At 45.6% G+C, this 25470-nt stretch overlaps 1 protein-coding gene across 2 annotated transcripts in view; it reads left to right on the top strand.

The window, feature by feature from the left end:
- The window catches only part of TEDC1 (tubulin epsilon and delta complex 1), a 41376-nt gene that overhangs the window by 4018 nt on the left and 11888 nt on the right, over nt 1–25470 (top strand). For both annotated transcript variants that reach the window (XR_009555082.1, XM_060232576.1), the window contains exons 3-6: nt 410–612; nt 7617–7784; nt 8868–8966; nt 23644–23730. Coding sequence is in view for 1 of the 2 variants with exons in the window: in XM_060232576.1 (XP_060088559.1) it covers nt 410–612; nt 7617–7784; nt 8868–8966; nt 23644–23730 (557 nt within the window). In the remaining variant the exon portion in view is untranslated. The remainder of the gene's footprint in view (nt 1–409; nt 613–7616; nt 7785–8867; nt 8967–23643; nt 23731–25470) is intronic.

The following is a 25470-nucleotide window of genomic DNA, read 5'->3' as shown; positions in this document are numbered from 1 at the left end:
GCATTTGGGCAGGCCATCCTCCTCCCAGTGCAGCACCAGCAACTGCCTCCAGGCAGGTGAGCTTTCTAGTCACTTCTAGGTGGCATTTTCCAAGACTCCCAAATAAGAAAGCAGATCGCTTCCCCTACAGCTGATATTCTTTGGGTGATTTATCTGTGAAATCATATAATTTGCTTTTCTTCCCCTGTGCTCATGTTTTATTTCTGGGAGAGCTAGAGTTCTGTAGGAACTAAGCAAAAAGGCATATACTGAAAGTTACAGTTCTCTCTTTAAGGAGAAGATTTGAGCGCCAGTTCTTTGGCTAGCTACTGTTCCAGGCCTTTTTCTGCTTGCAATCCATGTGTGACTGTTTTTTGTCTGGTCAAGTTACAGACAAGCAACCTATTTTTCTGTCTTACCTCCTTCTTAGGCACCCAGATCCGTTTTGTTAAGAGTGCGGCCTTCAGCCATGGCTACAGAAGGCTGGAATTCTATGAACTCCCTTCTGATGGTTTGGTGGGGAGCAGAGAGCTGCTGTTGGTATTTTCTTGGTTCCTGTGGAGAATCAACCTGGTGGAACAGCTTTTGATGCTGAACAGAGTGAAGCTCTGGGATGAAGTAACAGTATGCACAGTGAGTCTTTTACCTGGTGTTTACACTACAAATCTTGACTTTTCTCATCACCAAAATGCTACACCATTCACTGAAGGTTACTACGATAGAGAGGCCTTTATCTAAATCCAGTCTTAGTGTGATGATTTCTTTAGGGGAAATATTCATCACCGCTGTCCATCATCAGTAAGGTCTGATATGAACTGGTGTCAAGCATGCAAATGGCAACCCAGAAATGTCAACAAAATATTCCATTTCTTCTCATATAGTGGCACATATCCCTGATAGTTGTGGATGTGACGACTGTTCCAATCTAAGGGATCGTTCTTCATCCTCAAACTGTCCCCTTGGAAAAATGCCCTGGATGGTAGCTGGAATTGTGATGCTTGGTCCCACAGGACTATGAGGAGTAGGTGGGACAGTTTGCCCTTTTATTTGGAAGCTGCACTGTTGGAAGTCTGTCCAGCACCAGCTTTGCAAGAGCAAAGACAGCAAAACGAAGTCTTCATGCAGTGCCTTCCCAAGAAGCTGCTTTCTTCGCTACACAGACCGGAATTGCTAGGTATCCTGAACCAGGCCATTAATGGGAAAATGGGAGAGAGCCGTCTTGATATAATTTCCATTTTACAATAAACAAGGCTACTGTTCCTCTGTTTTATTTTTGCAACATTTTGCAACAGGGAATGCTGAGAGAGAGACTGGCCCAAGGTAACTCTGTGAGCATTATGACTGCAGGAATTTGAATCTGGGTTGCCTTAGCGTGACTCTAGCTGCTATACTGTACTGTTGGAACACCAAAATCCAGAACTCAGTGTCAAACTTGACCTTCCGTGGGGGCGAGACAATTCCCGTTTTTTTGTCTCCATATGTTCTCATTACAAGGAAATGTCAGATCAGTTTCATTTCATTACACTTGAGTGAGCAAAAGACTTTTCTCATTTGAAATCAGGATGGGCTTCCTGTGTCTGTAACTCCCATCTTTCTGTGTCTCATTGATCTTCCACTGGGTCCCGCGGGGTCACAAAACTATGCTCTTCAAAGCCTGTGGAATTCACTTGATTGGGCTGAGAAACAGCTGCATTATATCCATGGTCTCCTTGCCATTGAAAGTGGAATTCTCTGTAATGTAAGATGAGATTATTCAGGACACTGTGGGGAAGGGATGGGGCGGGGAAGCAGAATTCCCTAGCCTGGGCCCCAGGTGTTATTTGCTACAGAGTATGATCACTGTCAGGAACAGCCAGATGGTTGCAATCCTCATGGTACATATAGAATATGGTTTCATTCCAAAAATGCCATTCATTTAATTCAGTCGTTTCTTCTCCATGAATTCATTTCTGGTAATTGAGCTTTTAAAAAAGTGCTGTTTAACTAGATATCCTTAAAGGTTTGTCCATAATAAATAAAAGTCTTGCCTTCGTGGTTTTTTCATACGAAGCCAACTATAGGTGCTCATTTATTTTTATTTTTTTTTCTCCCCTTATTTTTGGTTATTGGATCCTGTTGCTCTGTTGGGGAGGTGAGGAATACTGACACAAATGTAGCTGCATGCAAACAACAACTGCAATTCAGACATTGATGTTAGCATAGCATAGATGTTAAGCCATACGAGCAACTGTCTGGGGTAGTATATAATACCTTTTATTTATATCCCGCCCTCCCCGCCGAAGCAGGCTCAGGGCGGCTAACAACAAAGTTCAAATATACATAATACAAAACAACATTTTAAACCATAATTAATTAAAACTATTAAAATTCTAAAACAGTAAAATTGAATTGTGCTATTGTCTAGATGGCGACCTTAATTAGCAGTTGTAGTCTGCGAAGGCCATTCGAAACAAACTGGTCTTACAGGCCCTGCGGAATTTCTCAAGGTCCCGCAGGGCTCGTGTTTCTTCTGGAAGTTGGTTCCACAGCTGTGGGGCCATAACAGAAAAGGCCCGGTTACGGGTACTTTGAAGTTTTACTTCTTTTGGCCCGGGGATAGTCAGCAGGTTCTTCCCTGCTGACCTCAGTGCTCTCTGGGGTTCATGTGGGGAGAGACGGTCCCTAAGGTAGGCAGGTCCTCGGCCATATAGGGCTTTAAAGGTAATGACCAGCACTTTGTAACGAATCCGGTAAGTAACTGGCAGCCAGTGCAGTTCACGCAATCCTGGCCGTATGTGCTCCCAGGGTGTGCTGCTTGCAAACTGAGCTCAGAGCATCCTCTCAGAGATTTTTGTCCACTGTGGCTTTCAAACTGTGGTGGTTTTATTGGAGCAACCTCATGGTTGATTTTTGTCCACCACTGTGGCTTCCAAACTGTGGTTTTATTGGAGCAACCTCATGGCATCATTCTCTAATCGTCCACTTCTCAGGCTTTAATTGTCCATTGTTTGGACTTTCTCAAACTCAGTTTGGTCTGATCTTTTCTGGAAAGAATGGCATCTGTGCAAACTAGCAAGCTGTCTGGATGGGAAGATGCACAGTTTAGATGATCCCACCCACAACTGTACCATGTTCCTTGCCTCAGCATCCACAGCTGCTTCCCACCCCTAGCACTAGAGGGCTTTTTTGGAGGGGGGGCGGTTAAAAATAAGAAATTCCTGTTGTGCTGTAGTGCAACAACGTTGTAATGATCTGTTGTGACAACCTGCTTAGTTCTTCTGAATCTCTCTCTCTCCCTCCTCCCCCTTTTTATTGCAATAGTGTCGGTTTGTGGTCAGGAAGTTTGTTGGTTTTTTGGGTTCTCTTTTTTAAAATAAACTTTTAAAAACGATATACAACAACTGCAGTCAAGTATCCACAAAATACTTAACCCTTTAAATCCCTCCTCCTCCCCCCCCCAGACAAAAGCCTATAATAACACATCTATGCCGTTATCCTAGGATTTATTTATTTTATTTTATTGGTATTTATACCCCACCCTCCCCTCAGGGTGGATCAGATTCAGACAGGCAAAGTTCAAGAAGTAGATACAGCAAGACAATATGATCAAAATAAAAAGCTGCAAAATAAACTCCCTACACAGAGAATGTATACTGACAAGAGATCAAAAGAGCTCAGCTTATAGAATTCATGGAATGCACAGGGAGAACTAATTTCTCAGAAAAGGAAGGTGAAGGGGAAAGGGGGGGGGGAGAAAACAACAAAAACTATACACAATAAAGCCAAAATGCAATAGTAAAGGAGTGTCACTGTTTTTAGAAAAATATCAGATTATGATAAAATTTGATTTTTTTTGGCAAAATGTCAAGGTCAGAGAGGTAGCGATAGGAAACTATAGCCTCATGAAGGCTTCCTGGTATTTGGGCATGTGTGCTGGAGAACTGCAAGAGGATATTTTTCCAAGTATAAAATAGTCCCAGAGCAGGATTCTCCAGTCATTGACTGAAAGCATCATGCAGTTCTTCCAATGTTTTGCACGGGCCAGCCTTGCCACTGGTAATAATAGTGCAAATCTTTCCACTGAGATTTTATTTTGCGGCTTTTCTAGCCACCAACATTGAAGAATGGCCATGAAGATTGAAGGAAGAGCTCCTAACTTTCCTTGGCTGTCTCTTCTCTTACCATTTGGAGAAAGGCACATCCTTCTCTGCCACCCAGTAATCATCTAAATTCTTGTAAAGATCAAGAGAAGGGTATTTGTGCCACCTTTCCCCCAAATCCAGGACAGTGGCTGCAAAAATGCCTTCTCCATCTGGAATCACTGTATGCATTGAAGGCTTAGGCTATTGCATTCACATTCCACCCACCCTAAGAAGCTTCTGCGGCACTCCCAGCAGAGCAGTTAACCCACTAGAGAGGGTTCAAGTGCATTTCTTCTCACTGACAAAAGCCCACCCAGTGGCTTAACTGCTCTGCTGGGAGCTCAGTGGAATTGTCTTGGGATCAGTGCAGTGTCTCTCGTCAGGCGCATTTCTGTGACATTTCTGTGATGAAGGAGAAGCAACTCAGAATGGCAGAGATTTAGGGAAAAGCCAGAGCTCTTTCAGTGATTCCAGTAACTTCTAGAGATACAGCTTTTGCTCTTTTTCAGACATACAGACATTGTCAGGTTGATGAACATATGAAGCTGCCTTATACTGAATCAGACCCTTGGTCCATCAAAGTCAGTATTGTCTTCTCAGACTGGCAGCGGCTCTCCAGGGTCTCAAGCTGGAGTTTTTCACGCCTACTTGCCTGGACCCTTTTTGGAGATGCCAGGGATTGAACCTGGGACCTTCTGCTTCCCAAGCAGATGCTCTACCACTGAGCCACCATCCCTCCCCATGATGAAAAGGAAGAGGCTAGTTTGTTTCCCAAGCCAGTCTGTAATCCTCCTGGGCCATCACAGTCTGCTTGCCTGGGGCATAGCTACAATGATAAAATTGCCTCCAGTTTTTAGCAAAAATACCGTTTGCAGATGATTCAAACAACGCATACATCTCTGGTTCCCAACAGTCAATGGCACATGATAAGGAGAAAATTGTCCTCACAGAATTAAGAGGAGTCCTCCAAGAATTAGGAGCGGAAGGCCAAATTCTGATTTTGTAGTAATTGCTAGTTGTTGTTTTTTTAAAGTAGCCTTTGAAAGGAGTAACGTAATATATCTCTGGGTTATGTCTAAGAACAGATCTAATGTTTGTCGGTTCTTCTGCTGTTGTGCTAGCTTAACCTGCCAGCAGGTGGCAGCTGAGCAGCGAGGCAGCCTTTCCTGATCAGAGAGCTTGTTCTGTGGAGCTTTCCTGGTGCAGAGGAACCTTGCAGCTCCCTCCTCGTGTCAAGGACCAAGCTGCAGAACAAAAAAAAAACCTGGCTCCTGAGCTTGTGCTGCTCGTTCCAGAGGCTCGTGCAAGCGCTCAAAGCCAGTGCAGGGTAGAGGTTGGAGCAGAGGTGTTGAACTCATTTGTCACAAAGGCCAGATCTGACATAAATGTCGCTTCGTTGGGCTGGGCCACGTGTGCCATAAAATGTAATGCCAGGTACCGGATATATCTTGTCACTGCCCATGACCTATACCCTTCATCAGCAGAACTTGGGGCCAAACCAACCCTCTTTATCTCTTGTGGTTGCCAACTCTGGGTTGGGCAAACCCTGGGGAGGGCTTGCATTTGGGAAAGGGAGGGACCTCAGCAGCGGGTATTACCTTAATATAGGCTCATCCGGTCCACATTTGGACTGGTCTCCCCCACCCAGTTGATTGCAAATAAGAGCCCTGGACTAGTCCGTTCTGTCCCCCAGGCCATATGTTTGACACATCTGGGTTAGAGTGTCAGGTTTGGATCTGGGGAGACTCTTCAGTTCATATCCTTCCTCTGCCATGAATCTTGCAAGGTGACCTTGGGCCAGTCACTCGCAGCCTAACGTCCCTCTCTATTGCAAGGGTATGGCGCACAGTGGTAAGCTGCAGTACTGTAGTCCAAGCTCTGCCCACGACCTGAGTTCGATCCCGGCAGAAGCTGGGTTCAGGTAGCCGGCTCGAGGTTGACTCAGCCTTCCATCCTTCCGAGGTCGGTGAAATGAGTACCCAGCTTGCTGGGGGGAAAGTGTCGATGACCGGGGAAGGCAATGGCAAACCACCCCGTAAAAAGCCTGCCAAGAAAACGTCGCAATGTGATGTCACCCCATGGATCAGTAACGACTCAGTGCTTGCACAGGGGACTACCTTTACCTTTAATAATGGAGACTCACACTTCCTTGGGTTCTTTGGAGGGAGAGATAAAAATGTACTATATGAATAAAACAAATATGCCACTGTTTGATGCCCTGCCTCCCCCGGCATACTTGCATGAGGATGACATTTTCATTCCCCATTTTTAAAAAAATATATATTATTGTGTATCCTGGCCAAAATGGCTGCCACCCATATCACTTTGGTCTGCTGCAGCCCTCTTCACCCACCCTCCTCGTGCTTGGGAAGTCTGGGGACCCTGTTGTGCATTACTTTGGCAAGTCACTTGATGGAAAGACAAGTGTGATGGATTGCTGCAGACACAGGGGACTGGCGGAAGCAAGTGGCTGGCCGCTTCTCTTTGTCAGTGAGCATCCAGCTCTTCAGATCAAAAACCCCATATTCGTACCAGAGCAGACATCCGTCACAAACCTCTCAGAGGGTATGGCAGCTGAGCTGTAGTACTTACAGAAAGTGTCTCTCTGGTGCTCTCGAGTCCGCCTGCCTGGCCAACTAGCTACGGAGATTGCGGATCACCGCAAACCCCAGCCTAAATGTCAATTGATTTTTCTCAATTGCAGAAGTCCTGCATAATGGCTCTTTAAATAATGTGATCTTTCGAAATGAAAGCTTAGAAGAAAAATCTGGACGGTGGAGGGCCCAGAGAGAAACAAACTGGCATGAGTGGGGAAAGCGAGAAAAAAGTAACAAGAAGGGAAGCTTTTTGGAACAGTTTCAGAGGGTAGCTGTTCTGGTCTAGAACAAGTAGATTTGAGTTCAGGAGTAGCTGAGACCCATAAGATTGGGGGGTGGGTATAAACTTTGAAGAGTCAAACGACTCTTGATTCTCGAAAGCTCATACTCTGGAAAATTGTGTTGGTCTCTACCAATGTTCCCTCTAAGCTGCAGAATCTTGTGAGCTACAGGTATTAAAGTTGTGAACTACTGCATAAATTATTGTGTTCTGGGGCTGATCGAAGGCAAAAATGTGTGAGCTGGAGGCTAAAAATCTGTGAGCTAGCTCACACTAACTCAGCTTAGAGGGAACACTGATCTCTACTACTGGACTTGTACCTAGCTATTTGTACAAGTGGAGGGAGATGAATTGGAGGTGGAAGGGGGCATTCAGGAATGTGTGTAGCATAGTGGCTGAGAGAAGGAGCTGTGGTTATTCTTGGTTATTTCCAACTTGCCTCTGCCACGAGATGGCCTAAGGTAATCCACTCTTGATCCTCCGCCGAATGGGCCCCATTTGCTTTCATAGGGCTTACTCTGCAAGGCGTTCACATAGAGGTACAGCCTCGCAGCACAGTGAAATGAGACATAGGTGATCGATTGCTTGTCATCCTGTGTTGTCAAAAAGCAGCTGCTGCTTCTTGTTTCTCAATCTTAGTGTGACACCACCCGGAGAAGCTGGAGGGAAGGGAAAGACCTGGCTCCAGAAACCCACTGGGAAGGCCAAAGAGATGCCCGATACTTGCAGTGGATAAATGGCCGCCTGCAGTTTCGATGGCGGAGTTGGCACGCCGAACGGCAGGAACTGTGCAAGCTCTGGCACAAGGTACCGGTTTTGAGGGATCTAAATGGCACATATCGTCGTTCCGAAGGGATCTTTTTCTAGTCCTTCATTGGCTTTTTCTAAGAGGACAGCTAAAGTGGGTTTAGCCTGTACTGTATGTTTAAAGCACAAAGTTAAATTTAAGAGCTACGAATCTGATTTAAAAGGCCTTCCCAAATAGCCCTCAGTTGGTGTCAAGGGGCCTGTAATGAGAGCTTCAGACACTGTTTCTAAGGGAGGAAGTTCTACAATCTAAAAATGGCCATCGAGAAGTCCCCGCCTAGTACGTTTCTGCTGTTGTGGGTTCTCACTGCAGTGCCTGCTTGGACCATCTTGGGAGGCCAGGCAAGTACGTGTGGGTGGAGGCTGTCTTTCAGGTACTTTGGATTCAAAGCCATGTAGAGCTTTGAAGGCCAAAACCAGTACTTGGTACTATGCCAGGAATCAAAATGCAGTTTGTTACATGCCTTTCTAATGCATTATACCCAGTACTGTTCCTGCAGTCTCCCTGAACCCTGGCATATGAGTGCGATGCAGCAAGGGGGACAGGGGAGGTCTCCCATTTGCCTTCCTGCCAAGGCTCCCTCTAAGCTGTGGAGTCTTGTGAGCAAAAAATTCTACTTCATGAGCTACTCGCATTAAAGTTGTGAGCGAGCAGTTTGGCTGCTGTATAAATTAGCTTGGAGGGAACACTGCTTCCTGGGACAGAGATTCACCCACTCCCAGCCCCAAGTTCCCATCCCCAATTAATGGGAGCAGGGGGGAAATGGCCTCCATGTAGTGACATTGCATGTCTCTATGCAAAGATCATAAAGAACAGAGGAAGCAGCCTAGAATATCATCTCAAAGTGACATCACATTCTTACCAAACTCTGCCCCCTCTAGGCACTGCCTCCAAAATCTCCAGATGTTTGCTAGGGCAGTCTTGGGAACCCAGTAGGGCAGGGGTGTGTGTCTTTGCATGGTGCTTCACTTTGTTGAATAAGGCTCACTAACTCCACATATGTGCTTGTGGTATAAAAGCATTGAGAGTGTGAGAGGTTGATGCACGTGCATTGCAGTTTCTAATCCATGCCTTCGTCGCAGGTACATTCATACACAGTTGGTTCTCATGCTAACTCCACAATTGGCCATTTCTCCGTCATCGAAGCAGATGCTGTGAGACAACCAGATTCTTGCACACAGGTAATTCTCTTTCTGTGGCATAATGATGTACTGGAAACCCAGTGAAGGGGTTCCACCCGTAGCACCCTATGCATTTGAACTTCAGTACTGTTTTCAGCCTTTGTGCCATACTCTGCCTGTAAAGTGGGAATTGGCTGGTTTTATAGCAGTTAGCCATAAGGGACTTTCCACATTCAGAGACAGTAAACCTCTGAAACCCAGTGCTACAGGGGTAGCGTCAGGGGAGGCCTTGGCCTCAATGCCCTGTTGGTTGACCCTCAAGGGCAAGTGGTTGGCCGCTCAGAAACAACATCCTATACAAAGATGGACCACTGATCTGATCCAGCAGGGCACTTCTTATGTTTTTACGTTTGTAGTTCCAACAGCATGGTGGTTAGTTTCCTGATGCACTGAACCTTGAAGAGACCTTTCGATACTAAGACCCTGAACCTTTTGCAAGTGCTGCAGCCTACACAGTGAAAAGTGAGCCCTCTATTATATCTTCAAAGCATCATCTAGCGTAAAGGGCCCAGTTTGTTACGACTGGCCTCCAAGGGCACCGTTCACACACGAGTCCATTGGGCATAATATGTTAAAGGCAATAGGTAAAGCTAGCCAACCACCTTGGAGGATGGCGGACGAGCAACAAGTAGTATCGTGGGGAAGGTGAAGAGGAAGATAGCAGTTCCAGCATATTTCTCCCTGGCGGAAGCTATGCTTCTGGTCCTGGTGGCAATTGTGATGGAGGAGTTTTATGACGCTTCCTCATATGAGGGGTATTCATGGCAAAGTGCCCCACAGTGAACATATATACCCTCACACTGTCACTCTCCAGTCTTAAGAAATTCACCCTCTCCAGGCTCTGGAAACTGCTTTTCAGGCTTCTCCCCTTGGTGCTAATGTAATTCTGGGCATCTCTCTCTCTCTCTCTCTCTCTCTCTCTGTAGCGTCCTGCCAGGCTGCCTGCCTTTAACTAGCAAGGAGTTACTGCTGTTTTTGCTTCTAATTGTTGGTCTGTTTATCTGCATTAAAATATTCAATTCAAATATTTTTATCTCTCTCTCTTACACACAAATGCCAGAGGCAGCTTGTGAGAAGATCGTTAAAACAGATTAGTCATTTGCTAATTGTCTTCCCTTTATCTCTGTTCCCTTTCCTCCCGCTGCAGATTTCATTGTTTACCTTCTTTGTTTATTACATCAAGCTTGGCATGGAGGCTTTGCTTTACTAGTCAATACTGTTTGACTGAACTCAAATAATATATTTTTTTAAATCAATGGCTGCTATCTCCTGCATGGGGACAGCCCTACGCTGAGTGCTGGTTTGCCATAGTGGCTGGAGCATCAAAACTAAGATCTGGGGGCCCCAGTTTCGAATCCTCACTCTGCCATGGCAGCTTGCTGGGCGGCTTTGGACTAGTCTCAAGCTCTCAGCCTAACCTACCTCACAGGGTGGTGTTGAGGATAAAATGAAGGAGAGGAGAACAATGTGGGCTGTTTGGGTCTCCGCTGGGGAGAAAGGTAGGGGTATAAAAGAAGTCAGTAATTGAAAATTGTCTTGCCATTAAGGAAGCAGTCAAGTAGTTTTTTTTCACAATGGGAAAAAATATTTTAAAAATTATGCACAGACTTTAGTTTAGCCAGTTTCGTGTAGTAGTTCAGCACATGGATTGTTATCTGGGAGAACTGGGTTTGATTCCCTGCTCCTCCACATGCACCTGCTGATGTGACCTTGGGTCAGCCACAAGTTCTCTCAAGCCTGTTCTGCTCAAGAGCGGTTCTGGAAGAGCTCTGTCAGCCCCACCGACCTCACAAGGTGTCTGTTGTGGGGAGGAGAAGGGAAGGGAAAGGAGACTGTAAGTCACTCTGAGACTCCTTTGGGTAGTGAAGGGCAGGGTATAAATCCAATCTATTCTCTTCTTCTTAGTTTAGAACAGGGGTTCCCAATACGGTGCCCGTGGGTGCTGTGGTGCTGGCCGACTCTTTATCTGTCCCCTGCTGAGTGTTTTTAGGAAGTGGGTGGGGCCAGGTAGGCTTCTGATTGATTATTGGAGATTTGATTGGCTGTGCAGCTTTTTAAAACTTTGCTTTGGCATCAGCTGCCACCACAGCACAAGGATCTGCACTGGACTACTGAAGTTAACCTGTGGCACTAATTTTGTGGCTGGCTGTGCCGCCGGTGGCAGCCATTTTGTTGCTTTGTCCACCATGCTGTGTCAGAATTCCAAATGTGCATGCGTGCTTAAAGTCTTGGACACCCCTGGTTTAAGAACTGGCCATTTGGAATACAGAGCTGGCCATTTGGAATGCAGAACACCTGTGCTTCACCCTGGTTACCTGTTTGTTTCTGGGCCCAATTTAAGGTGCTGGCTTTTAACTTTAACCATGTTGTGTAACCCAAGACCTCAGCTACAGTGAAGCTAATTGCCTGTGTGTGTCTCACCAAGGACGCATGTAGGATCAGACCACAACGTAATGGCCTGAACAATCTGCCTTCTAACCCTTCCGTCTTAAGAAATCTTGTCAACATCTAGCTTGATGAAAGGTTCTGGTGAGCTTGAAAGCTCGCACAACATGTTGTGTCCATTCAGTTGCTCCTAATAGGAGGTATCAGTAGATTTTGTTCTTGTTTTTGGATTTTTACCTTTAAAGCCTTTTACATCCTGGGACCCTGAGAGACTGTTGCCAGTTGCGTTCCTCAGATAATGGCCTCTTTGCAGTCTCATCTCTCAAGTCTGCCTCCTTTCAGCTCTCAAGTCTATTCCCCTTCAGCTCTGGCAGTGGCATTTCCAGTGACGTGGCTGTTCCCTTTGGAATGCCCTGCCTAAAAAGGTGCAGAAGAGGGCAGTTTTGCCTCCCGCTTTTTTATTTTTTATTATTATTTTATTACCTCAAATTTCTATCCTGCCCTCTCCTCAAGTTGACTCAGGGCGGCTAACGGTCGGTTCAGACACTTATATTTGCAATTTAAAACCAATAAAATACAGTTAAAAATTAAAATTAAAAACATTCTATGGTTCTATGGTATTTTGTCAGGCGTGTTAGGGTGCCTTGTTCTGGAGAACATTCCGCCATGGCTAAAAGGCAGCAGAGTCTTCAGCAGACGTCATAGAAGTTGGTGTTGTAGGCTGCCTGTTACACACAGTTGGATTCCCTCCCCCTCCTGTTTTGCAACCCAGCATTGTCTTTGGAAGCAGCATTGAGTCCTCAGAGGAAGGCCAGGTGCACGTGTTTTAATGAAAGGCTTTTAATGGCATTTTTGTAACTTCAGACTGTGGGCTTTAGCTCCAGTTAATATGAACGGGGGGGTGGAGGGGTGGGCTCCCTCTGGGTGTCCTGCCCCCCCTGGGAAAGTGCACGCGCAATACATCGCCTCTCCTTTCCCGGTGTAGTGAACGCTGAGTGGTCACTGTCTGGCTATGCCTGGCAGATGGTCACTGCAATGGCCTCTCCTACATTACTGTATCCGTGGCAACACCTTCTCGCTGGTCCCCCCCCTTTTTCACAGAGTTTGCCGCGTCATGGTGCGACCGAATGTCCGGCGGTATAACCAACCTCGCCAGCCAAGAGAAGGAAAACTCTAACATCAAGCCTGGGCAGACAGAGCTCGTTAATGTAACGTCTACCACCTGGAGGACTCGCTGCCGGCGTCCAGGCTTACTGGGCCATGGCAGATGACCCCATGGTGAAAGGGTGGAGCCTGTACTGCGCACACTGCGCTTCACCTAAAAATTCCTCTGCGCAGGCCTGAAGGGTATCCACATCCACAACCCACAATACCAAGTCCTGCAGCGATGGGCAAGGGGCGAAACGGCAGGTGGAAGATGCCACTGGAAGCCGCAGTCCCGATCCTGCATGTAGGCGGTTCAGGGTATTGGTCGCCTGATGCTGACCCGGAGACGAAAGCATTTTTCGGCAGCATCCTGAACGACCAAGCAGCCTTATTTAGGCACAGCACTGCTTGCTCCGTATGGAGAGGGGCCTAGAAAAGGTGGCCTCCCTGCAGCCACTGTGGCCGGTCCTGCCTGTCCCGCATTGGTCTTGTCAGCCACCAGCGAGCTTGCAGCAGACGTGGACTACTGCACTTTTCTTAAATCTTCGTTCGCGAAGTCAAGCCGAGAGAGAGAGAGAATATGAACAGTTTTGGATTTCTGGAGAAAGAATCGTGTCAGGTTCTGACTCCTTGTCGGAGGTTACCTTGAATGATACCCAGCACTGTGGAGGAGGAAGAAAAGCTAGCTCATTTTACTGTAACTGTGCCTGTTGTTGGAGGATGTTACAAATTGCCTTGTCTCCTTGCTATCCTTCAAAAGAGAGATGTATTGAGCATACGGAAGGCTCTGAAATTAACATTGGTTTGCCTTTAATGAGTCCAAGAACAAATTTTCACGGAAGTGTTCCCGCGAGGTGACTTGCTCTGATTTATTATAAGTGAGGGAGTCGGTTCTGACAGAAGAAAGGTAAGAACCGATAAGAGTGAAGCAGCAATCGCATTTCAATTAAAACAGAAGAGTCACGCCGAGCCTTTTCGGGAGAAGTTCAGTACCCGCTTTAATCTTGAAAGCAATTGCCTCAGAGGGGATTCCTCTTTAGCATAGTTGTGTGTGTGTGTGAGGGATATTGCCAGTTGGTGTTTATTTACTCAAAATCCTTATGCCATTATTTCCAGAAGGCTCTGAAGGGGGTTGGGATTACAGTGTTTCTATTTTATTTATTTATTGCACTTACATCCCACCCTATCCCATGGTTGGCTCAGGGCGGCTCACAACATAAATAAAATACAATAAATATGTAGTGAAAAACCAGTTAAATAAAGCAAGATGGCAGCAAAGAAACATACACCGCTCCAGAGCAGTCCAGTACACTTCCTCTTAGACGTCAGCAGGTGTCCAGATCATGTGAAGTGATGGTATCGCTTTACTCTGCTCTGGTATGACCTCACCTAAAGTACTGTGTTCAGTTTTGAGCACCACATTTTAAGAAGGATATAGAAAAGCTGGAACGGGTCCAGAGGAGGGTGATGAAGATGGTGAGCCGTCTGGAGACCAAGTCCTATGAAGAAAGGTTGAAGGAGCTGGGCACGTTTAGCCTGTAGAGGAGGCAGCTGAGAGATGATATGATCACCATCTTCAAGCACTTGAAGGGCTGTCCTATAGAGGATAGCGTGGAATTGTTTTCTGTGGCTCCAGAAGGTAGGACCAGAACCAATGGGTTGAAATTAAAGCAGAATTTTGGACTAAACATTAGGAAGAATGTCCTCACAGTTAGAGCGGTTCCTCAGTGGAACAGGCTTGCTCAGGAGGTGGTGGGCTCTCCTTCCTTGGAGGTTTTGAAACAGAGGCTAGATGGCCATCTGACAGCAATGCTGATCCTTAGGGGGGGGGGAGGTATTTGTGAAGTTCCTGCATTGTGCAGGGGGTTGGACTAGATGACCTTGGGTGACCCTTCCAACTCTGTGATTCTGTAGTTAGCATCTGTAGGCTTACCATGGGCAGGGGAGGCCAAGATGGTGGGAACATCCACCGCCTCAACCAGAGGTCTGGCAGAACAGCTCCGTTTTGCAGGCCCTGCAGAACTGTAACAAAGTCCCACAGAGCCCTGATTTGAAATGGGAGCTCGTTCCACCAGGCCGGGGCCAGGGACTACCAGTAGATGTTGGTTCAGTTGTCAGCATATACACACAGTACTGGCAAGAACCGCCCAAACATCAACCTACTCCATTGTGGGCCCCACCTTGTAGACTGGCCTGCCCGAGGAAGTCAGGAAGGCATCCACTCTCCTGGCTTTCTGCAAACTATGCAAAACAGAATGATTCAAGAGGACTTTTCTATGCAGGCAATAGGGTAGCGCTGTGAAGTGTATTTCACAAAGTTACTTGGCTAAATTATTAGGGACTGTGGTCTATAGCACACTTCGCTTCGATTCTGGTTGTTTTTTTTTAAAAAAAAAGATTTTTCGTTGGTTCTACAACCCAAATATTTGTTTTGTTGTTTGCTGAGTGTCCTTTCCTGTCGACTTGCATTGACTCTCTCTGCGTAATCCGCTCTGAGTCCCAGAGAGAAAAGCAGGCTATAAATAATATATAAATTTTAAAAAGGTTTTTTACTTCAGCGAAGACTAATCCAATTGCCTGTCCTCTAGGAAACCTTAGTTTCTATCATTGCCCAGCAACAGCCAATAAATGATATGGAATAAATTGCTGGGAGGGAGAGAAGAGAAGGTACAGTGGAAGTTTTACAGCAGTGAAATGGTTGAACGGAACACTTTTGTAGAAAAAGAGGTAGGGAGAAGGGCATAGTGCAATAAAGAAGAGGGAATGATTCCCAGTCCCTTGTGCATACAAAACAGATCCCTGTTTAATTCTCTGGACCATTGCAACAGCCAATGCATCAGCTTTCAGAAGTTTTGAGTATGAATGATGCCTGTGTTGCATTCTTTATTTTGTTTTCACTCTTCCCTCCTTCCCAGTTGCTCGAGCCAGTGTGCAATGTAGACAGTTTGCAAATCAGCAAAGGCCAAACTAGAGATGTTTTGAGCATGATTTGTCTATGGAGTTCACACAGCTGCAGTATCCTCAGCCTTCCATATGGAAGGCAGATTTACGGATCCTGCATCATCAGAACACTCTGGGGGATTTCTTCATCAGATCTGATGGTTATGTTATTGAAGACTAAGTTTGTCTTTGGAATAATTGTCTGATGGTGGACATCGCTTTGCTGACTCTTCACCAACAAAGTTTTCCATTGGCACACTGAGGAGCCAAAGTCGGTACAATGCAGGCAGATGGTCCAGACTTAACTTGCAGAAAACATAGCCTAATCTCATCACTCGTGAGGCAGACCATGGGTGAAGACCAGTAATGGTTACAGTGCTTTTCTTGTCTACCAGACTACCTGTTTCATTTCCGCAAATGGATTATATAAAAACAAAACCTGTTATTTCCAGTCCCTTGGAACTCTGAAGTTCTTCTCAGCAATCTATCCTTCAAAGATCTGGAAATAACTGTAACAGTGGACTCCAAGTAGAATTGTCCTTGAACAGGAGGTTGCTATGGCAGGACCAGACTGGCATTATGATACCCCCAACTGCCAGGTTCATTGATTTCAGACAAGAATCCAAGTGGACAGTATGGACCTGATATAATTCCCTATTGGCAGCCTAGGCCCTTTGTGCTTTCTGTAGGCACTTCTTTCTTTTCGGAAACTCCAGAGAGCAAGCTGCAGTTGGGATCCTGAATACCTCTCACTGTCCTCGGCTCTGTGACCATGGCCACCATCTCTAGGTGTCCTGGAGACTCTGGCCAGTACACGGCAGAGTATTCTGAATAGGCAGATCCTGATTCATAGGTCAAGGCAACCTCTCTTACCTTCGGTACACTGATGCAGTCTGGCCATAGCTACACTGTGTAACCATATCTTGCAAGGAAGCACAATGTGTGATTTTTTTTTTTATCTCAGCTTGTACTTCTGAGGCATGCACAGTTGCGTTTTCTTCCCCTCCCCACCGCATTTTTCATTTTCAGCCACTCAGTGTTAAATGAGTTCTTTGGTGATTTCAGAATCTTCCATTCACTGACCTTTCAAGGTCCACCTGTAAAATGTGTTTGCGTGATAAATTGTGTCCAGGGCTGCACAGTTTTCATTAAGGTAATCTGCCACAGTCCCTTAGATTTTGCATAGTTCACCATAGTGCTGTTAGGGGACAAAACCATTCGCTCGCTTGTTTAAGAAGTAGATATTTTTAAGATACTGCTTACCGCTGAATCTTGCTGTAGTTGAAAGGCCGCTGTTCAGACGCTGCAAGAAGCTCACAAGGTACTAATCATCTTCTGTTCCCTGCATCTGGCACTTAGGTCTAGGCTGCCTCTAAACAGCAGGTGTTCCATTCAGCTGTCCTCTCTGAGTGTATCTAGTTTGCACAGAATTAATTTGCTGGATTTGGGGTGGCATTGGCCAGCATCACCTTAATGTGAGAGGCTGCTGGCCCCTTAACAAACAAACAAACAGGTGTACACTTCAGTGCTGAAGATGGAAATAGACATCCCCAAAAGAAGAGGGGGAAAGCCTTATATTGCTGCAGAGAAGGGAATAGCCGTTGCTGACATTTTTCACTTGTTAAAGAGAAGGGTAGGTGAGCATTTGGCCCAGGGCTGATGCAGCGTTGGATTGCTTACTCCTTAAGAATAATAATAATAATAAAATCATAAATTGATGCAAAGGATACATTATCTGAGGAAAAATCCCATTTCCCCTCAGTTAAAAAAAATATACCGTGGTTATTGCTGGAAAATGCAGTATCCTCACAACAGAAACTCAACCTGGAGGAAAGACATTTGGGCAGGATGACAAATGGCAAAAAACCCTGAGCTTTTTTGTGCTCTGAATATCGACTGCCATGGAAGACCCTCAGGCAACAACCAGCTTTTATTTTCCCTGCATCAGGCAGGAACAGTGTCTTGAATCCTAAAAGCTTCAGTCAAAATGTCTAACGTTTGCTTACTGAAGAACCGAAGCACCAGGAGGCGTGTCACTTCAGCCTGCTGACAGAACCTACAACTTTACTTTTCTTGCCCCAGTGCACCATTTTGGCAGCTGTGTTCTCTGAGTTTGTGCCTTTCGCTTACTCTGCCTGGCACTCCACTCCAAGAGAAAATCTGCAGCCCCGGGAAGAAGGAATGCCTAGAGTTGCTCCCAAGTAGCTTTGATAGCTTCTCCAAGCATTCCCTGAAGTTTACCAGTAACTCTGGAGGTTCTTGAATCTAGTCTAAGGCACTATTTTATCATCAGGTCAGCACTGTCATTAACCTAGTGATTCATTAACAAGAGGGAATATAGGTATTTTCAGGCTGTTCTAGGCCTCACTAGGAATGCACAAAGACCTCTGGAAGTACCACGGATCCTGTGGAGGCCACAATTAAGCACATGTGGCTGCCTCCCAAGGCGCTGTTAGTCTTTTTCAGGAATGCTCAGCAAGCTTATAGAATCATAGAGTTGGAAGGGTTCTCTAGGGTCATCTAGTCCAACCCCCTGCACAATGCAGGAAACTCACAAACACCGCCTCTTAAATTCACAGGATCTTCATTGCTGTCAGATGGCCATCTAGCCTCTGTTTAAAAACCTCCAAGGAAGGAGAGCCCACCACCTCCTGAGGAAGCCTGTTCCACTGAGGAACTGCTCTAACGGTCAGGAAGTTCTTCCTAATGTTGAGCCGGAAACTCTTTTGATTTAATTTCAACCCATTGGTTCTGGTCCTGCCTTCCGGGGCCACAGAAAACAATTCCACCCCATCCTCTACATGACAGCCCTTCAAGTACTTGAAGATAGTGATCATATCTCATGTGCCCAAGTGCAGTGATGTCACTGGATACTGGAATGCTGCAGTCAGGGGTAAAAACACAGTGAAATTTGCAAAGTCCTGCTCTGATTCCCCCCCCAAAAAATCTGGATCTCCAAAATCTGGATGGCATTATGCTTTGGAGATAATTGGGCAGTGTCTTAGCTTTAACCTGTAACACCTCAGGCCCCATGTACCTGTAAAACTCTCTTTACTTTTCCTTTGGCTCAGTAAAGGAGCCCTGTGGCACAGAGTGGTAAAGCTGCAGTACTGCAGTCTGAGCTCTCTGCTCATGACCTGAATTTGATCCCGGCAGAAGCTGGGTTCAGGTAGCCGGCTCAAGGTTGATTCATCCTTCCATTTTTCCGAGGTTGGTAAAATAGGTACCCAGCTTGCTGGGGGTGGGAAGTGTAGATGGCTAGGGAAGGCAATGGCGAACCACCCCATTAAAGGTCTGCTGTGAAAACGTCGTGATACGACGTCGCTCCAGAGTCGAAAACTACCGGTGCTTGCACAGGGGACTACCTTTACTCTTTTTTTTGGCTCAGCATGCTATACACAATCAACTAAACACAATCCATCCCTGTGCTGATCTGCAACAAAATGGACTATTCAGTTATCACGCTTAAAAAGTTCAGAAGATATAGCATAGACGTGATGCATCAAACACCTTTTTTTTTTAAATATGGAATTTTAATTGGAGATGCCCCATATGAATATTCTAAGAGCTTCTGGCTGTAAACAATATTTGATGCTCTTTTTCTCCCCCCAAATCGCAACTCTTGGGAGAGCTGCCAAAACATTACGCTATGTTAGAAGAGACAGGAATGACAGCTTGAACAAATTAGGGAGGAAGGGAGGTCTTTCTATGGAAACACCCTTGGGTTTTGTTAATCTCCAGTTATTTATTCAAATTTTTTCTTGGTCCCAGCTATAGGACTTGGTGCAGGCTGAAATGTGTGTGTTTATAATGAAGTTAAAAATAAACTCTCAAAACCTAACTGGCTCCTAATAATTTAAAATCCCAGTTACTCCTACCGCTTGAGACTTGTTTCAGATTGAGACAAGTTTTTAGCCTTGCCGTGGAGCTTTTTTTTTTTCGTTAATAGATTCAGCACTGTCATCCTAATTTAAAGCATTACAGCTAAAAATATTCAGGTTCAGAATTATCCGTGAGACAGATAGCAATACCAGACAAGACAAGATCTGACACTTACCCGGGGGGAGGGGGGGGGACGGGATGCAGAGGGAAAAGATCTGTTTGACTTATGTGGAAAACTGATCATGATAACCCAGCATTTCCCTTCTTTGTGAGGTCAACACAAACCTACCTGGAACTAGTTTATTTGATTATGCCATTGGCATCCTGAGCTCTCAGATTTGGCTCCAGAGGTAACTAGCAACAATCATATATAAGACAGATTACAAATATCAACAGAGACTGTAAGGCCAAGCATAAGAATAATGTAATTGAAACACTTTAGACCAGGCATGTCAAACATGTGGCCCGGGTGCCAAATCAGTTTCCAAGCAACTGACTGTCATCTGCTTCCTTCTCCCTGTCTCTTGCTTCCTTCTCCGTCACAGCTTGCTTTGCCAGGTTTGCTCAGTTGCACAGGAGCGACAGAGGAAGGGGGCAGGCAGAGCTTGCTCTCTCAATCACACAGCAGACCTAATGAGCCAAGCCTCTCTTCCTTCTATTGGCTGAGGCTCCTCCCCCTCCTTGTCCCCTGGGGAGAAGGAAGAAGCCAGAGCTTCCTTTGCCCAGTTCCCTAGATCCCATGGGAGAAATACAAAGAAAGCACCTTTAAAACCAATGAGTGCTAATGTTTTAAGCATGTTTTATTTTAATTTTTTTTAAATCCTTAATTGTGTTTGTGTCCTTTATAAAGTTTATATTTTTGCTACCTAATCTTAAATAGGTACACACATTGCCTGCCCTGACAAGGTCTCATTTATGTCAGATCGAGCCCTCATAACAAATGAGTTTGACACCCCTGCTCTAGACAATTTTGATCCTGACCTGGATAACCCAGGCTAGCCCGATCTCATCAGATATCAGAAGCTAAGCAAGGTTGGCCCTGGCTAGTATTTGGATGGGAGACATCCAAGGAATGCCAGGGTTGTGATGTAGAGACAGACAATGGCAAACCAAATCAACATCTCTAAAGAGCCTTGAAAACTCTACAGGGTTGCCATAAGTCAGCTGTGAATTGATGGCAATTTCCACCACTAGATGATTTTTGAGCAGGGCTTGAGCAGGAACTCATTTGCATATTAGGCCACACCCCCTGGTGTCACCATTATTTCACACAGGGCTGTTTTGAAGGAAAAGCTCAGTGGGAACTTATTTGCATATTAGGCCACACACCCTGATGCCACCATTGTTTCACTCAGGACTGTTTTGTAGCAAAAGCCCAGCAGGAACTCATTTGCATATTAGGCCACACCCCCTGGTGTCACCATTATTTCGCACAGGGCTGTTTTGTAGGGAAAGCTCAGCAGGAACTTATTTGCATATTAGGCCACACCCCCTGATGTCACCATTGTTGCACTCAGGACTGTTTTGTAGCGAAAGCCTAGCAGGAACTCATTTGCATATTAGGCCACACCCTCTGACACCAAGCCAGCCGGAACTGCATTCCTGTGTGTTCCTGCTCAAAAAAAGCTCTGATTTTGATGCACAGCAACATTATTGAGGAGTGCCGCTAAAATATTTAGGAAATGTACAGGTCAGGGAAAATTTTAAAAATTGTTCTGTAATGAGAGCGCCGTCTTAGTGGTTATGCTCGATCACTTACTGAGCTACCCCTTGGAGACATGCTACTCCCCCAAAAGATGGATTCCTTGATAAGACCCCTTCTGGATCAAATCAATGATCCATCAAGTCCAGGATCCTCCTTCATACAGCAGCCAACTAGTCACCCTTGCAGACAACAAACAAGGCATAGTGGCCAAGGCTTTCTCCTGTTATTCAGATGATTGCCACTTCTAGATGTGGAGGTCCCCTTTAGTCACTGTCAGTGTCCCCTCTAAGCTGAGTTAGCATGAGCTAGCTCACAGATTTTTAGCCTCCAGCTCACAGATTTTTGTCTTAGCTCGGGAAAAATAGTCGCAGAACACAGTCATTTATGCAGTAGCTCACAGCTTTAATCGCAGTAGCTCACGAAGTAGAATTTTTGCTCATAAGACTGCAGCTTAGAGGCAACATTGGTCACTGTGGCTAACAGCCCCTGACGAACCTCTCCTCTAGGAATCTGTCGAATCGTTTAAAGCCATCTGTACTTATGGCAGTTACTAAATGTAGACCCAAGCCCAGTGGGAACACAGAGCAGTGCACCACATCATTCTCTTTTCCCCCACTGTGTACTCCATTCCATATTTCTGGGTCTCCCAGATTCTAGTCCAGTGCTCTGGTTTACACCACGCCAGCCGACTGACTATCTATGTGTCTCTCTTGACTCTTTGCAGGAGTAAATGCCTGGATGAGCTCTGTGTGAAGTGCCAGTCCCTTGCAGAACTTGTAATTGACCAATGACTGTACTGACCAGTCTGTATGGACCATATCTGTCTGCTCTGCCAACTCTCACATTGTAGCCTGGCCTCTGCACTTTTGCAGACAGCTTAACCGGCATTGGTTTGACCAGCATGGATGTACCTTGTTCCTGTCATACTGGATTTTGATACAGAATATTTTGTCTGATGTGGGTGCGTGGGAAATCCAAGAGCAATTACTTAACAGTTCGTAGTGGAACAACTCAGGCACAGGTTTATTGCCTCAGTAAGAGCCAAGCCACATAAAGCATAGTAGGTTAGCTAAGAGCTGTGCAGCAGAGGTTCCCAATTCAAATCACTTGGTAGGCTATTTCAAGATCCTCTGGTCCCACTTTTTCCATTTGCTAAAAGGAGGATGATAAAGGGCTGAAGATATTTATTACAATAATATATTTGAAGCACTAAAGCCTTATATAATAGTGCAATATAGTAATAATAGGGTTTTTTATTTATTTCTATAAAGCAGAGGTCTGCAGCCTTTAAAATTAAAAGAGCCAAATGTGTCAACATTCAAAGCAATAGATAAAGAGTATAAGAGATCATACACTTAACTGAAAATCTGCGGTTTAATATCGTTGACAGGTAACCTGTTGATTAATAAACCATAAAGTTTCTGCAGTCCCAGAACGGGTGGTTATTATAGTTTTGTGGTACCCATTAAATCTGACAATAACTTGAATAAATCTGTGCATAGTTCATCCTTAGCTTACCGACAAGGGTTTGTCTCTATAACCTCCCTTTCTGTCATGTGTGTCTAAGACACTCTTAAGTCCCATAAAAACCTTTATCTACTAGTTATTCTAAAGGTAAACGTCACGTTTTCATGGCAGATTTTTTACAGGGTGGTTTGCCATTGCCTTCCCCAGTCATCTACACTTTTCCCCCAGCAAGCTGGGTACTCATTTTACTGACCTTAGAAGGACGGAAGGCTGAGTCAACCATGAGGTGGCTCCCTGAACCCAGCTTCTGCCAGGATCGAACGCAGATCATGAGAAGAGCTTGGAGTGCAGTACTGCAGCTTTACCACTCTGCACCACAGGGCTGGTTATTCTAGCATCCCATTTATCTCTCAAGCTTAGCTTAAAAGATTTGGTTTTCCTTTTTCAAAAATCTTGGGTACCACCTAGATTTCCATGGGTGCAGAGGTGGGGGTGATTTATGCTGATCCCCCCCTCCCACAGAAGCCTCTCACCACCATCCACTAAGCAATTCCTGAGAGTCCCCCCATGAGCAGCATTTTGGGATGTGTTTTGGGCTACCATGGGGAGGAGGTGGCAAAACTCGCCCATCCTGCTGCACCCATGGAAATCTAGGTGGGATCTTTTTTGCTGCATAGCTCATGTTTTTAGGTAGCCTACTATGCTATATGTTGCCTGGCTCTTACTGATGCAATAAACTTGTACTTGGGTTGTTCCATTTCAGACCGTTAAGCAGGGGTCATTTTGTAGAAAAATAGGTGGTGGAGCTCATCCAGGGATTGTTATGCAGCTGCACCTACTGTTCAGTGGACAAGGTGGGGAGGATGAGGGGGGAACCGTCAGAAAAGTTCAGGAGCTGTGCTCCTGTGAGCTCCTGCTGAATCCAAGGCCTGCCGTTTAGTAATAGCTCATGGAGTCATGTTTGGCCATAGAGCCACAGGTTACAGACCTCTGGCACAAAGTAGCAAAACTGTGTCTTCAGGATCGTGGGGCTTGGTTCAGAATTGCAGCTGCTGTGGCGTAGAGTTGCACAAAGCCCAAGAGAGGCCTTATTACTGCCGTTGCAGAGCACTAATGAGGCAAGGATTTTCTCTCTCTTTTTTCCTCCCTCAGCTGCTGCAGTTGATGGAGTCTGAAAGCTCCCGACTGGAAGCCTTTCTCAAGTGGAAACCCCTGGAGCTGGTTTATTGGCGTTGGATGGTATAGTTTATCCTGCCTTCCCAAGATCAGAGCGACATGCAGATAATAAAGATATTGAAAATACAGTTAATACAGAGGAGCGTAGTACCTGTATATCTCAGTTTGAAAAATAACTAGCACAAACATGTTTTGCAGTATCCTCCTTCTAAATAAGCATACCTTGCAGAGTTCCATAAGAAGGGGACAAGGCCCACCCCTTCATGGGAGAGTCTATTTGGGGCTTTAAAAAATCAGTACTAGTTATAGTTCTACAATACTGTAACAATGTTTCAGCAATATGCAAGTTTCCAGTTTTCTTTTTCTTAAAGTTTCTATCCCTTTTGGCTACATTTAGAGGAAGGGTGTCAGGGTGGATATAAGGCAGTGTTTCCCCATGCACAAGGTTTTCCACTTTTGGAGCAAAAGTTTCATAGTTTCCCCCTTTCCACAGTAGCCCAGAAGCCCCCCTGAAATCCTGCCTCTAAAGATCCCTCTCTTCCAGGAGAAGGATTTGGGGCTGCTGCAGGAGAGGAGAGATCTGGATGTCAAACTTCATGAGTGGAAGGCACACATCAGCAAAAACACTGAAACCCAAAGGGTGATTGGGAATTCACTGCCACAGGAGGTGATGGCGGCTACAAGCATAGCCAGCTTCAAGAGGGGATTGGATAAACATATGGAGCAGAGGCCCATCACTGGCTGTCAGCCACGGCATATTGTTGCAACTCTCTGTCTGGGGCAAGTGATGCTCTGTATTCTTGGTGCTTGGGAGGGACAACAGTGGGAGGGCTTCTAGTGTCCTGGCCCCACTGATGGACCTCCTGATGGCACCTGGGTTTTTTGGCCACTGTGTGACACAGAGTGTTGAATTGGATGGGCCATTGCCCTGATCCAGCATGGCTTCACTTACGTTGTCATGGATCCGCCTCACTAGATGCACATTTCTCCTTATAACTCTGCAACCGAAAGGACTAGACTTAAAGTTGGGAACTACTACATTGGTCCTATGTCTTTTTTAAATGAAAGCTGGAAACTATTACATTGATTCTATGACTTCTACTGATTTCCACCCCCCACCCCCACCCCCACAAAGCCTAGTGGCAAGGGGAAATGGCAGCTGTGTAGGCATGAGGCAAGGGGAAATTTCCATGGGGATGTTCTGTAGCCACTGTGAATACAGCTAAATCGTCTTCGTGTAGAAGGAGCTTAGCATACAGATTCACAGCCAGGAGTGGGTGGGTTCTCTTGCAGCTCATACTCTGAAATTCAAGACAGCGTTTGAAGTGAATAAACTAACATCTCTGATGGTGAGGGGGATGATTCCAAAGCTGCAGTGAAATATTCATGCCCTTACCATCAAAGCACGTCCTTGCTTGTTCTGTGCCTTGGAACTATTTATTATTTATTTATTATTATTTATTAAATTGGACTTTTAAACTGCCCTCCCCTACGAAGCAGGGCTCCGGGCAGTGTACATTAATGAAAACAGTCATGTATTAATTTAACAGTTTAAACAATAGAAATACCATAAAGATATAGTGAACAATCTGACAGAAGAAGAAGAAGATAATTGGATTTATATCCCGCCCTATACTCTGAGTCTCAGAGCGGCTCACGATCTCCTTTACCTTCCCCCCACCCCCAACAGACACCCTGTGAGGTGGGTGGGGCTGGAGAGGGCTCTCACAGCAGCTGCTCTTCCAAGGCCAACCTCTGCCAGAGCTATGGCTGACTCAAGGCCATTCCAGCAGGTGCAAGTGG

This window comes from Heteronotia binoei, chromosome 2 (assembly GCF_032191835.1).
Source record: "Heteronotia binoei isolate CCM8104 ecotype False Entrance Well chromosome 2, APGP_CSIRO_Hbin_v1, whole genome shotgun sequence".
Taxonomy (NCBI): domain Eukaryota; kingdom Metazoa; phylum Chordata; class Lepidosauria; order Squamata; family Gekkonidae; genus Heteronotia; species Heteronotia binoei.
Note: the sequence above shows the minus strand (reverse complement) of the source record. Positions and strands in the feature narration are given on the sequence as shown.